We start from the raw sequence: 13,550 nt of genomic DNA, 5'->3' as shown, positions 1-13,550 counted from the left end.
TACTGGAGTAAATGTGCCTCAGTACATGTACTTCAGTAAATGTACCTCAGTAAAGGTACTTCAGTAAATGTACTTAAGTAAATGTACCTCGGTATATGCACTTCAGTTAATGTACCTCAGTACACAGTTTACCTGAGACGACCTGGTGTTTACCTTTAATTACCAGAACAACTCCTTACTCTTCATACAGGACTGATGTTCACACTGCTGCTGACAGATCAATACATGATCTCTCTCACACACACACACACACACACACACACACACACACACACACACACACACACACACACTCAGCACCCTGATTAAACTTCTAAAGCAGATTGCATAATACATGCAACAGAAGCAGGGCAGTGGAGCTTTAGAACAACAGTCTCTCTCTCTCTCTCTCTCTCTCTGATGAGGGGATTGCATAAGAAAAGAGGAGGATGGATTCAGGTCATGGAGGCTCTGGGAGCCAGTGTGAGTGATGAGACCAGACACAGTGAGGCAGCTGAGGCTCGCTCCCTGCCTGGAGGGAGGAGGGAGGGAGGAGGGCAGGAGGGGGGAGAGACCAGCCCTGCAGCCTGTCAACCCATTCCACTTGACTGCTGTTCTATTCCTGAGCTGCTCCAAAAATAAAACACTATTAAGTAGTGGGCACTTGCATATGCAGCAACCCCCCCCAGTTCACAGTTTGTATCTGGTTTCAGAAGCTAAGGTTGGCACGTTCTCCGCTCTGACATCACAACGTTCACCTGAAACGTCTCCACACACTCACATGTGCTTGTTTATGTCTGTGTCACACACGTCCTCTGACACTTTCACTGTTGTAAAGTTATAACACTGTTATATAACCTCTGCTGATGTTGGCTGCTCTGAGGATCTCCACACCAAACATCTGCACCAAAGATCCGGCTGCAAAAAAAAACAACTAATGACGTGAATGTAATCTTCAGCAGCAGCCAATCAGAGACAGCGAAGGGTCACTCGACCGTCTCATCATCACAACATGAAAACAAATAAAGCAGTTTCTCCTCTCGTTCTCCTCCCGTGACTCACTGTTTCACTTTGAGCAGTGGAGGCTGCTGAGTCTGCAGAGTGTGTGTGTGTGTGTGTGTGTGTGTGTGTGGTTATATGTTGTCTGTTTCATTACATAAGGTTTAAGGCTCTGCTTTACTGGAGTCTAATGTAACAGCTGGATCAGAGCCTGCAGCACATCTGGAGAGATCCAGTCTGTGTGCTCTTCACAGGGTCAGTGACCAGAGCCTGAGGTCACAGCACTGTTTCACCAGAGGTCAGTGAGGTGAGGCAGCTGTGGGTGATGAGGCTGAGGACAGAGGGGTGAAGCTGTCATCGGTCCTGCGCTGCCCTCTAGAGGAGCTGAGGTATCACTGCACCTGTTGATCACATGATCAGTGGAGGCTGAGACAACATGAGATCTTACTCATTCAGTTATTTGCCTGTAGTTCTGATCGTGGGTCACAAAATGCAGGAGCCTATCCCAGCATGCACTGGGAAGCGCCCTGAGATTCCACAACTGTTCCATGGTGAACACAGACAGGAAGTGTCCCTGAGTTTTCCCTGGGGTTTCCTGTGTGCTGTACACAAATGGCTCCTGATCTGCTGTCTATAGCAGTGGTTCCCAACCTGTGGGCTGGGGCCCACTGGTGGGCCGTGAAGGTATTACAAATGGACTGACAAATCATTTACAAAACAAAACAATTTTGGTGTAAAGATGTAATTATAACAAAATGAAAAAAAATATAAATATTGTTTTTAAAGAATAAGTGATCTTTATAAACATGAAAAATATTTAAAAAGTCCTTTCATTGTTTTTTTTCTTGTTGTATTGAGGCCTGTCACTGTGATAACCCACAGTCTGACTACATGCTAAAAGACACCAGCAGCGTCCTGATGTTGTTAGGACAGAAACCATATGGACACAATGACCCTGAGGAGCTAATCCCAGCTGACACCAGGTGAGGGCAGTGTACAGGACACCAGCCTATCACAGGGCTGACACATTGAGACAAACAACCACACACACCTACGGGCAATTTAGAGTCACTAATCAACCTAACGTGCATGTCTTTGGACTGTGGGAACCTGGAGAGAACCCACACAGACACGGGGAGAACATGCAAACTCTACACAGAAAGGCCCCAGGCCTGGGGATCGAACCCAGAACCTGCTTGCTGTGAGGTGACAGCGCTAAATTTAAGGCTCTGTAAACGATCATCACTGCCTCTCAGACCAAAACACTCATGTTCTCAGTCGGTGAAGAGTCACTAAACACACAACAAGAAACACAACTGAGTAAAGTTACTCTGTCAACACAAGAGCCAACAAAAACAATCTGACCACAACTGTTAGCCCACACTAGCATTGCTGGCAGTAAGCTAACTAGCGATAGCAACATTTGTCAAACACATTCATAATATTGGTAACAGCAGGTTAGCTAACATTAGCATGCTACTGTAGCCTCACTAATGAAACAGACATTAACATTATGTAGCATCAAGTCACTGACACATGGAGGAGAAGAAAACCAGCTCTGAGTCCAGCTGGACTTTAGCAGCTCGTAGGGTTCTCCACCTCAGTACAGACAGACCAGGACCGGGTCCACGGTCGGACTGAGAAAGAGATTCAGCCTTGGACTGATCCACTGGGACCTGCTGCACTAATGACACTGATGGAGCAGGTAAAGACACTGATGGAGCTGGTGAACACTTTAAAAACCTAATGGGTGTTTGACGGTCCACCAGCCGATCAGGATCTGTAGTCTGTAGTCCTCAGTCCAGTTCTCCTGTGCCACTCTCACCTGAAGGCTGTGCACTGTCATCTCACCTGTGGGCGGGGCCTACACATGGGGAGGACCAATGGTAATTAACATTAAGGACTCCCTAACATGGACCTGGAGAGCTCATTAGTTAGTGACATTTCTACAGGGAACCAGCAGAACACATTAGTGATACTGAAAAGTCAAAGGTCAAAAGTTTTATTACTTTAAAAGACAAAACTAAAACAGTTGCATCACTTATTATATTTCTAACAGGGTGTTAATAATTTCTCTGTTACACCTCAGAAGTGTCCTGGTCCTCAGCCTGACTGTAGATCTGCAGCAATGGAAGAAGCTCAGGTAAGAATCCATGGTGAATATGTCTCTGTGGTTCTACTGAACTACAGCTGCTGACAGTCTGGACAGGCAGGATGTTCTCAACACTGAGACGACTGACGGCCTCTCACCTACAGAAGAACAGGGGTCAAGATGTAAGATGAGCTATAACAGATATTTCCCACATACTCTGAAGGCAGCAAAAGTCAGATTTCTTCTCACAGATAATCTGCTTAATTCTGTTCACTTCAGCTCACAGCTGCAGAGTGTGGACCAACCTCAGTCAACACCAGAGGATGCTGTGGTCCACAGACTCTCTCTCTCACACACACACAAATGACTGAATGAAAACGTTAGCAGGCAGCTGCAGCCATCATTATGTGCTGACCTGGAATCAGCCTCAGCCTCACACCTCAGTGTACAGGACAGGAGATGCTGCTGTGTATTAAATCTTAGAGAATCAGCCAGAGGAGCCAGAGACTGTGACAGTGACACAGATGTTAAGTCGACATCAGATTTATGTGTTTGAGAAAAATAAGATCATCCGACTCAGAACCAGAATAATGACTTGATGAATGTTGTTTTTTCCTGGCTGCAGCCAATCACACACTGATTATCTTTTCAGAGACACAGCAGAGGGTCTGTCACTGCTGAAGGGGGGATGGGGTGGGGGTAGGGGGGGGTTGTGGGTGTAGTGCCTTGCTCAAGGCCACCGGAGTGACAGCATTTCTCAATCATGTCTCCCTCCAGAGCTGAGGCCTCCCAGGCCTCCTCCTACCCGCTTCAACCATTTCAGCGGCTGCTGCCCCAGGATGATCTATGGCCCCGGGCTCCCGTTCATCTCCAGTCAATGCGTGTGAGTGGCTACTGTATCTTTTCAATAGACGCTCCAAATGATATGACCATAACAGATGCACATCATGAATCAGAGGTCTGAAACCACCCGGCTGGCTGATCTGTTCCACAGGTGCTTCGGTCCCATCCCCTCTGGATTCACAGAGGCACCACACAGAAATACACCCAGAGCGTGCCCCGCTCCAACGCTCCCTGCTCAGCTGTCAGCTGTGTCCCTTCTACCTGATGCAGGTCTACGTCTGAGCCTCGCTGACTGCTCCTGCCTTGAGTGAACTGAGCTTGTGAACGCAGTGACCCCATCCAATCAACAGCCCCTGAGAGGAAGGAGAGAAAAACACGAGTGAGAATTCAAAGCAGAGCTCCTGCACCCTGTGGTCGCCCCCCCCCCCCCGGATCAGAACAGCATCAAAGTGCCAGGAGAATAAGCATCACACATGTTTCAAATATACTGAGTTTTAATTGATAATAAATTGTGGTTTTTAACCGGACTGAAGTGTGAGGAAATAAAAGGAGGTTTTTTAATGGAAAATCAGCAGAAAAGAAAAATAATTGATGGTTGTTTTGGTAGTTGAAGCGGTTCCCTCAGCTGACCGATGGCAGCACCTGTGAATCAGATTAACTTCACTCACACTCAATTGTTGCTGCATTACAGGAATAATAATGTGCACATGTGTAGCACTGATGAGCTGGTTATCATAACCAGTGACCCATATGTAAATAAACCAGTGGTTTAACTACATGTTGGAGGTAGTTCAACTACATTTACATGTTCACACTGAGTCAAGTAGTTAAACTGAAACTAAAAGAAATAAATGATGTTTTTTTTATTCTTATTTTCCTGTTGTTTCTCTACTGTAACTGAACTGAGCCCAGACCTCTGTGAACACATCCACACCATCTTCTCATCGTCCATCAGTCACCTCCACAGACCTGTGTGTAGTTCACATGTAAACCTGTTGCTCTCTGCTCTCACAGTGTTGTCAGGTTGTCTGTTCGTCTCACAGACACAATATCTCAGTAAAGGAGGCTTCATTCCTATAAAGGGAGAGAGGAACCAGTCTGAGGCCTCCACCTTCTAACCGACCAGTTAAAATGTCAACACTCAGCTGTTCCACTGGAGAACTGTGTTTCATCATGTTTAATAAAAACTGCCCATTATGGCCTCAGTGTGATCATGACAAACAACAATATCTTTTTCAGAGACATGAAGACATGTGTTTTCCTTCCTGTTTCCACTTTACATACTTTAACCTTTCTGCATGTGCTGCGAACAGGAACCACATATTCAGTGCACACACACAACATACATGTTACTGCCTGAGCACAGTCTGAGCGACCCCCCCGGGGGTATCCCAGCCCTGAGGATCAGCACCACTGCCTCAGTCTTTTCCTTTCAGCTGTTGAACATGAGGAAGTAATTAAGATTCATCAAACTGAGCTGTGATGGTTGTTTTTGATCATTCTCACACCAGTTAAACCAGTGAGCTGTGTGAATGAACCAGTTAAACCAGTGAGATGTTTGAATTAACCAGTTAAAGCTTTGTGAATGAACCAGTTAAACCAGTGAGCTTTGTGAATGAACCAGTTAAAGCTGTGTGAATGAACCAGTGAGACCTTTGAGCTTTGTGAATGAACCAGTGAGACCTTTGAGCTGTTTGAATGAACCAGTTAAAACAGTGAGATGTGTGAATGAACCAGTTAAAGCTTTGTGAATGAACCAGTGAGACCAGTGAGCTGTTTAAGTGAACTAGTGAGACCAGTGAGCTGTGTGAATGAACCAGTGAGACCAGTGAGCTGTGTGAATGAACCAGTTAAAGCTTTGTTAAGGAACCAGTTAAACCAGTGAGCTTTGTGAATGAACCATTTAACCAGTGATCTGTGTGAATGAACCAGTTAAACCAGTGAGATGTGTGATTGAACCAGTTAAAGTTTTGTGAATGAACCAGTTAAAGCTTTGTGAATGAACCAGTGAGACCAGTGATCTGTGTGAATGAACCAGTTAAAGCTTTGCGAATGAACCAGTGAGACCAGTGTGTGTTTGCTCTGACGTGACTGGAGAACAGATAACCTGGCTGACGGGCTGTTGTTGGTCTGTGTTGTTGACTTGAGCTGTGTTTGTGTTGCTCTGTGATCCAAGGTGCTGCAGATCCAATACGTCTCTGCTCCAGAGCCTCAACAGCTGCTGAAGTGCAGGTCTCAGCTCCCTGGTGGTTTTGCCAGTAAAGGAGCGGCGTACATGGGCTGATCTCCCGCCTCCCTCGCTGCTCTGGATGGGAGAAACAGAATCTCATCTGGGAGGTGGAACACCCTCGTCGAAGCCCACCAAGGCCTGTTCCCAGTAACCCAGAGAAGCCTGCTGGCACGCCATGAAACACATAACTCTTGTAAGGGAGTGGATCTGAGGTTTACAGCCCGGGCTCTTTACCCAATTAGACTGGATGATGGAGGTTTTTACAACGCCACAGGGGTCTTTAGAATGGATGGGTTCTGTTTGGGGTTTTTGGGACCAGTTGGGGGGAGGGATGGTGGTGGGGGTAGGGGGAGGGTGGGGACACGCTATTCCCACGTCTCTTTTATCACAGCCTGTCAGGAGCCACATAGGTACATGGAGCTGCTGCTCTGTGTCCTCAGCAGGTACAGAGTCTATGAAGCCTCTGCACCTTCACTTGAAAAGATGAAACAATTAACAGGATGTAATTCATATATGATTAAAAATTACACAAATATAAACACATATGAAAAAGGAGGCTGAAGAAAAATCACAAATGTTTATTTTCTTTACCACAAAATGACAAAATGAACTTCAGAAAGGAGGTGAAGTGTAAAACAAGACAAAAGAATAAATAGATAAAAAGTGATAAAACATAAATGACAGGTTGTGAGAAAATGTGCTGGTTAATAAAATATATTACAACTTGTTTATCTGGATGAACTCTGCTCAGACACAGTGTGAAGGCAGCGTTCGATCAGAAACCTGGAGAATAAAGAAGTGATATAAAAATCAAACATGTCTGTTTTCTGCTTCAGTGCACGTCTGTAACCTCCATCTGAGCTGCAGGCGGTGAGGGCACGTAGGGCGACGTCTGGGGCTTTAGGGTAACAACAGAATCATGATGGATGACTCTGTGTTCACATACATGGAATTTCAATCAACAACACCAGAGGCAGTGAAACAGGAAATCTCCGCGACAACATGAAGACACATTCTGTACAAGCATAGCTCCTTGTGATGGAGGACGGGTCCCTAACATCACCATGGTTACTGAGCAGCTGCAGGTCCGCACCGACTCTACTGAGGACTGTTGGTGATCGCTTTGAGAATGTCACACGTGTTCTTAGAGATGACCTCTCTCAGCTTCCGTACACGGCGAGGGCTGGAAGCTCCCACGTAGCTCTCCGGCTGAAGGACCGCCATGCCGTCGTTGACGTTGCCCATGATGATGACCTGTCCCTCGGCGATGGCGCCCGTGATGTTGGGGCAGGGGCAGTTCCAGTCCATGTTGAGGAAGGTGACCTGCAGAGGCTCCTTGCCAAAGAAGCGGAGCCCCATCTTCTCGTCCTTCAGGATCTCCTCTATGGTCACAAGGGCGTGGCCCGAGTCCTTCTCCTCAGTGAGCTCCGTCATGCGACCCAAGATGACGAAATCGCTGCGGCAGAAGCTCGTCACGATCTTGCCTCTGGGTTTGCAGGACTTGCAGTGGTGGTTTTTGGGGAAGGGGCACATCTCCTCGCAGGCTTCCTTCGACTCAAAGTTGTTGTCGTTGCCCTCACAGCCTCCGTAGATGAAGGACTGACACTGACGCAGGACGCTGCTGTAAGCCCAGCGGGGCTCGTAGGCTTTACAGGGGCCCTGCAGGCTGGGGAGGCCGCAGGGGCCCGAGAGCTCGGGGCCACAGCACTGTATGCACTTCTCGTACGTGTCGAGGACCTTCCTGGGGGGCTGGCTGGTGCTGCTGCTGTGACAGTGGCTGAAGGAGAAGCAGTTGTTGGCCTTGGGCTCGTAGTACCAGCTGACCCTCTCCAACTCACTCCCACAATCCTCGGGGTTATCAGGGGGCCTCAGACACTCCTCAGGCAGGCAACGGCTCTCGTTCTTTGGCTCCGTGGTTTTGGCCGGTTCTGTGGGCAGCACCGTGAGCGGGTGCTTGGCCTGCAGGGAGCCAGACGGGTTCTGGGCCGTACAGGTGTAGACACCTGAATCCTGCGGCTGGGCGTTGTAGATGACCAGCTGACCGATGTTAGTGACCACCATATTCCCTCGCACATGATTGGGCCTCATGACCACCCTCTCCGCCCCCTCTGGAAGCTGCTTCTCCCAGGTTATCTCAGGCCGGGGGCGACCTGTGACATCACACAGGAAGCTGGCGGTGTCACCCACGCTCACAGTCTGGTGAACGGGGCTGCTGACCTCGACGGGTGGCTGAGGGGGCGGGACAGTCGCCTGAAGGGGAGCAGTGGTAGGGCGGAGCGTGGTCGCCTGGGGCAACGAGGGGCTGGTGTTGGGCCAGGTGAGGTGGAAGCGGCAGGTGACCACGGACAGGGTGATGCCTTTGGAGCACGCCTCCGCGTCCATGTAGCACTTGTTGTAGTAGGTCATCCCGTCGGAGGCGCAGGTGAAGTGCGGCTCCCTCTCGCAGCGGTCCCGGCACTTACACACCGGCTGGCCGTCCCAGATGTCGCACTCTGACCCCTGCTGGGTGCACATGAAACTGGCACAGGTGGCTTCTTTGGGCATTCCCACGGGGCCTTTCTGTCCGTCCACATAACGAGCTGCCACACAACTCCGATTACCGCACACGTTCTGACAACACTTCTCAAAGGACTCACACTCCTGCAGGAGGAGAGAGACAGCGATCAGCAGAGACACACACAGACACTTCACACTCAACTGCTCCACATCTGCAGCCTGAACAGGATCAGTGCCGATCCTGCAGGTGCCCTTACCTGGTCGCTGTCACACTCTCGTGTGCAGGTGCTCATGGCATCCACCCACAGGTTGGGGTTCATGTCATTGGGGCAGATTCCCGCGTGTGAGTAGGTGATTTGGGGCAGAACTCCGACGTGGAGCTCCATCCACACCGACACACAGCCCACGAACCAGATCCACCGCGGGAACAGCATCCACCACATCTCCAGAGCGCGACTCCACACGTGGAGCAGGTAAAACGAGCCGCAGAAGGAGAGTTGGTCCGCGAGCAGATCAGTGTGGGTCTGTGTGTGAGTCTGTGTGTGAGTCTGTGTGTGTGAGTCTGTGTGTGAGTCTGTGTGTGAGTCTCTGTGTGTCTGTGTGTGTGAGTCTCTGTGTGTCTGTGTGTGTGAGTCTGTGTGTGTGAGTCTGTGTGTGAGTCTGTGTGTGTGTGTCTGTGTGTGAGTCTGTGTGTGTGAGTCTCTGTGTGTCTGTGTGTGTGAGTCTGTGTGTGAGTCTGTGTGTGTGTGTCTGTGTGTGAGTCTGTGTGAGTCTGTGTGTGTGAGTCTCTGTGTGGGTCTGGGTCTGTGTCCGGTCGGTTGTCTGCTCCTGCGGCGCTGATGCTCCGTCTCCCCCACCGGTCTGCAGCCGTTACCGTGACCCGCCAGGTTACTCACAACATGACGGAGTTTCTGCTGAGATGCTGGAAGAAGCTTTTAAAAGTCGGAGCTCTGGGCTGGAGCTGCGCTGAGCTGGGGGGGCATCTGTTGCCCCGTTAACCCTTTGATGGCAGACCGCCCTCAGTGCGCGGACAGGTTCAGATTGATTGATTTTACACTTGAATGAAGGTACATTATTTCTATAATTATATGTGAATATGTCAGTTAACATGTTGTAAAAACTTAATTATTAATAAAAGAATCATACTCATAAAATAATGTATTAGCTAATATATAAATATTAGATATTATACTGATTGTATACTGATTTTTTAATTTGCCATAATTTCAACACATTTGTTTTTGCTGCTTCAAAATAATGTGAATAAACTCCAAATGTCCAGAAGCTGAGAAAATCAGTTTCAATCCAGCCTCCTGGAAAATGCATAAATATTTTTGATCCATGTGTGATTAATCTCACTGCAAATATATGATGACAGATAATCACTATTATCTTTGCAATTTTCATTAAAAAAATAAAATAATAATAATAATAATGTTGTTACTCTAATAATAATAATAATAATAATTATTATTATTATTATTATTATTATGTTTAAACCAATTTATGAAAAATCTGATTTATTAGTCATAAAGAAATGAAATGGAAAATGATCCTTGTGGTATTTTGAATAGTGATTAGTAATAATTCAATAAATGCAGAGTAAATTAATTTCAGGTTTGACTTCATATTTAATCTGATAAATTAAAAAAGTCCGATACATTTATTCTCCTCATCATCTTCAAGGTTTGGAAGTAAATGAGATATTAAATGTGACTGCAGCTGATGTGTAAAGAACAAATACTGAATGATAGTTTCTGCTGTAAACAGCCTCCCTGTCATAGATCACTGTAGAATTAAAACACAAAACAAAAAACAGAAAGTGGAATAATTCACATTCAAAGGCGTGTTCATAGTCTTTTTGCATGTTTCGTAAATGTTAATGTGATTAGGAGTTTTTCCTGTGTCACATGTGAGCAGGGATGTGAGCACTGCTGCTGTGGACTGTACACAGACCTGTCTTTGTACACAGGATTAGTTTCATCAATACAAGTGTGAATTTATGGAAACTTACAGACTCATTGTCAAGACGCACAAACGCCGGAGTTACACATATAAACAGGAAACATTATACTGAGGAGAAAACCATTATTGCAACATCATAGCAGGTTATCACTCAGCACTCAGGTTTGTGTAAGAGTTGGCTTCATACCTACGACTTAAAATAGCAAACAGCGCTGCAGCTCTGAATGCAGCTCTTTCAGATCGGAGTCGTGGGCCAGCAGAGGTGAGATGAGGACAATACAACTAAAAAAAAAACACTTTCAACCTCAGGTGATGTGCTCCACAGTCAGTGTGTGTGTGTGCTGGCAGAGCATTTAATGAATGAAGGTGATATTATAATTTGCACCACTCATTTCTTCTCTGTGTAAACTGCTTCAGTTGGTTTCCTCCACAGTTCAGCTGAGGACAGAGGAGCTATTAGACCGCCTTCACTGCAATAACACTGGACTCAAGCTGTGTCAGACTGTTTGTGCGGTAGATTGTTTGTTCTTGATGCAGACATAGTGATTTTTGTGTGTGTGTGTGTGTGTGTGTGCATGACAAGCAAATAAATAAAGCCTGTTTATCTGAAGCTTTCTGAGCTTCCAGAGCTGCAGGTCTCAATCCTGTAAGAAGGATTATATTTGCTCCATTTCACTGCCAATGACAAACAACTGCACATATTCTGCATGTATGATTAACTACATCAGCTTATTGTAACAGCTATTTACTGTGAGTCTGAGCCCGATGTCGCTCGAGCTCTTATTCTGGTCACTTTCTGTACAGCCTACATGTAGAAGTCTCTGCTGACATGTACAAACTCACCAGTGGATTCATCCTCACTGCTGAACTAAATGATTTTCTATATATATGTGTCTGAGGCAAAATAAAACATCACCACCCCCCCCGATAGGAAGAAGTCGGCTCACCTCATACAACCCTCACACAGTCTGAACCTGTCATTTACAAATGAGACGTTTCATTAATAAACTGCAGTCAAACCCAGTGAGGATGGATACATCTGCAGGCTACACAGGAAACGACAGACTTTGATCAAGTAACAGGAACCATGAAGAGCACAGTCGTCCAATGGCACGTCGTCAGGACAGAGGTTATGTGAGGATTCCTGCTTCAATAACAGTAACAGGTCGTAATGTTGATCAGATATGAGGAAACCTTAAGAACAGAACAGCAAACAGCTCCAGAGGCTGACATTAGACTTTAAAGGTCCTGATAATGAGCTTACTGTACCATGACCTGTGCTTTCATTCTGACATAAACACTTTCAAATATCAATCCAACGTGAGACGTGGACCAAAACATCAAACGAAATAAGACAAATTACAAACACACACAAGGTTTCATGTATAAAACTGAAGCATGACTCAGTGAAAACACAGAGCTTCAAGGAACTGTTCCACGTTTCGGGAAATAAGTTTCTTCACCTTTGTTCTGAAGTTAGATGAGAAGGTGGATGTTCGTTAAGTATGAGCCAGCAGCTGGTTAGCTACACGAGGTTCAGGCGCCTGCAGCACAAACTGACGGGGCCAGAGCCAAACCTCTGCCACTTCATGCAGCTCCGCCCGCGGGCAGGGACATTAACAAAGGAGCTGGCAGCTGAGCACCACTCACACTGGGCCATCAGCGTCTGTCAGGCTCAGAGATACAGAGACAGTGGGAGCTCAGTGTTAGAGGAAAATCTGCAGCGGCCCATGAAGAATATCTGTGTGTGGGGCAAGAGGCGTCTTGCTGAGCTGAACTCGTCTCTTTGGCTCCGTTCAGTTGATACAACATCAAAAAGATCAGTCCTCACTCTGTCAGACAGGACACACAGAGAACACAACACAATCCTGACACCTTGTCAAGGTGTGCACTGGCACCATAATTACCACACAGTTCATTGTTTATTTGAAATGTGTGAAGTCATTTAGTCTTTAGAGGAAGTGTCACACTGTGTGGTAATGTCCACTGAGTCTGTTCAGCACAACTTCAGCGGAGACGTGACCTGGAGTCAGTCCAGGTGAGAAACTAGAGGAAAAACCTTCCACTAATATTTCATCACCAATAAACATGTTTAAACATCAGAGGATGGTTCAGTCAGTTTTCAGACAGCAGTCACGTTACTGACTGACTGTGAGCGCCCTCTACTGGACGACTGGAGTCATTACATCCTGATGGAAAGTTTATTATTATCATTATTACTATTATTTATTATATTTCCCATCAACACTCAGCTCACTGAGACTGTAACGTAAAAAATGTAAAAAATCTGAAACATCTTCACATAAACCTGGAAATAATCAAAAAGTTAAATATTTCAGATTCTGCTGATTCCAGATCAGCAGTCACAGTTCAGAAACTCTGGCTTCAGCTGAGTCTCCTCTAGTCATGTGTTCTTCAGAGGTTCAGGTCTTCAGGTCTTCAGAGGTTCAGGTGACTCAGGTGGATCTGATCCCCTCATCAGAGGCTCGTTCAGGTGATGAACCTGCAGCAGAGTTCACCTGTTAGAAACAAGACTGGGCCTTGAGTCTCCAGCTGATCAGTGATGGAGGGAAAATGTCATCAGACCTGAGGGAAAGTGACAAAGGTCAAACTGGTTTCTAAACTAAGAGGGGCATCAGATCAGGTCTGGACCGAAGGTTTCTGAGGGGGCAGGACATGGACTCTAAACCACTTTGTAGTCACTGGATCAGTTGTATTAACCATGAGCAGGCAGACCAGAGGAGACCAGAAGAGACCAGAGGAGACTAGAACAGACTTGAGGAGACCTAAAGAGACCAGGGGAGACCTGAGGAGACCTAAAGAGACCAGGGGAGACCTGATGAGACTTGAGGAGACCTAAAGAGACCAGGAGAGACCACAGGAGACCAGAAGAGACCAGAAGAGACCAGAAGAGACCAGAGGAGACCAGAAGAGACCAGAAGAGAC

General features: G+C 46.7%; 1 protein-coding gene across 1 annotated transcript; it reads right to left on the bottom strand.

Annotated features, from left to right (window-relative positions):
- Positions 1-6,705: 6,705 nt before the first annotated feature.
- wfikkn2b (WAP, follistatin/kazal, immunoglobulin, kunitz and netrin domain containing 2b) lies at positions 6,706-9,562 on the bottom strand. Its single transcript, XM_071473193.1, has 2 exons — positions 8,897-9,562; positions 6,706-8,783 (listed from the first exon to the last, which is right to left on the bottom strand). Exons 1-2 carry the CDS (start codon positions 9,080-9,082, stop codon positions 7,242-7,244), a joined length of 1,728 nt encoding a protein of 575 aa, XP_071329294.1. The 5' UTR covers positions 9,083-9,562; the 3' UTR covers positions 6,706-7,241.
- Positions 9,563-13,550: the final 3,988 nt, after the last annotated feature.

Source organism: Trachinotus anak, unplaced genomic scaffold, assembly GCF_046630095.1.
Source record: "Trachinotus anak isolate AG129_WGS33_773 ecotype Australia unplaced genomic scaffold, CSIRO_AGI_Tana_v1 ptg000048l, whole genome shotgun sequence".
NCBI classification, from domain to species: Eukaryota; Metazoa; Chordata; class Actinopteri; order Carangiformes; family Carangidae; genus Trachinotus; species Trachinotus anak.
This window is presented reverse-complemented; position numbering and strand designations above follow the sequence as displayed.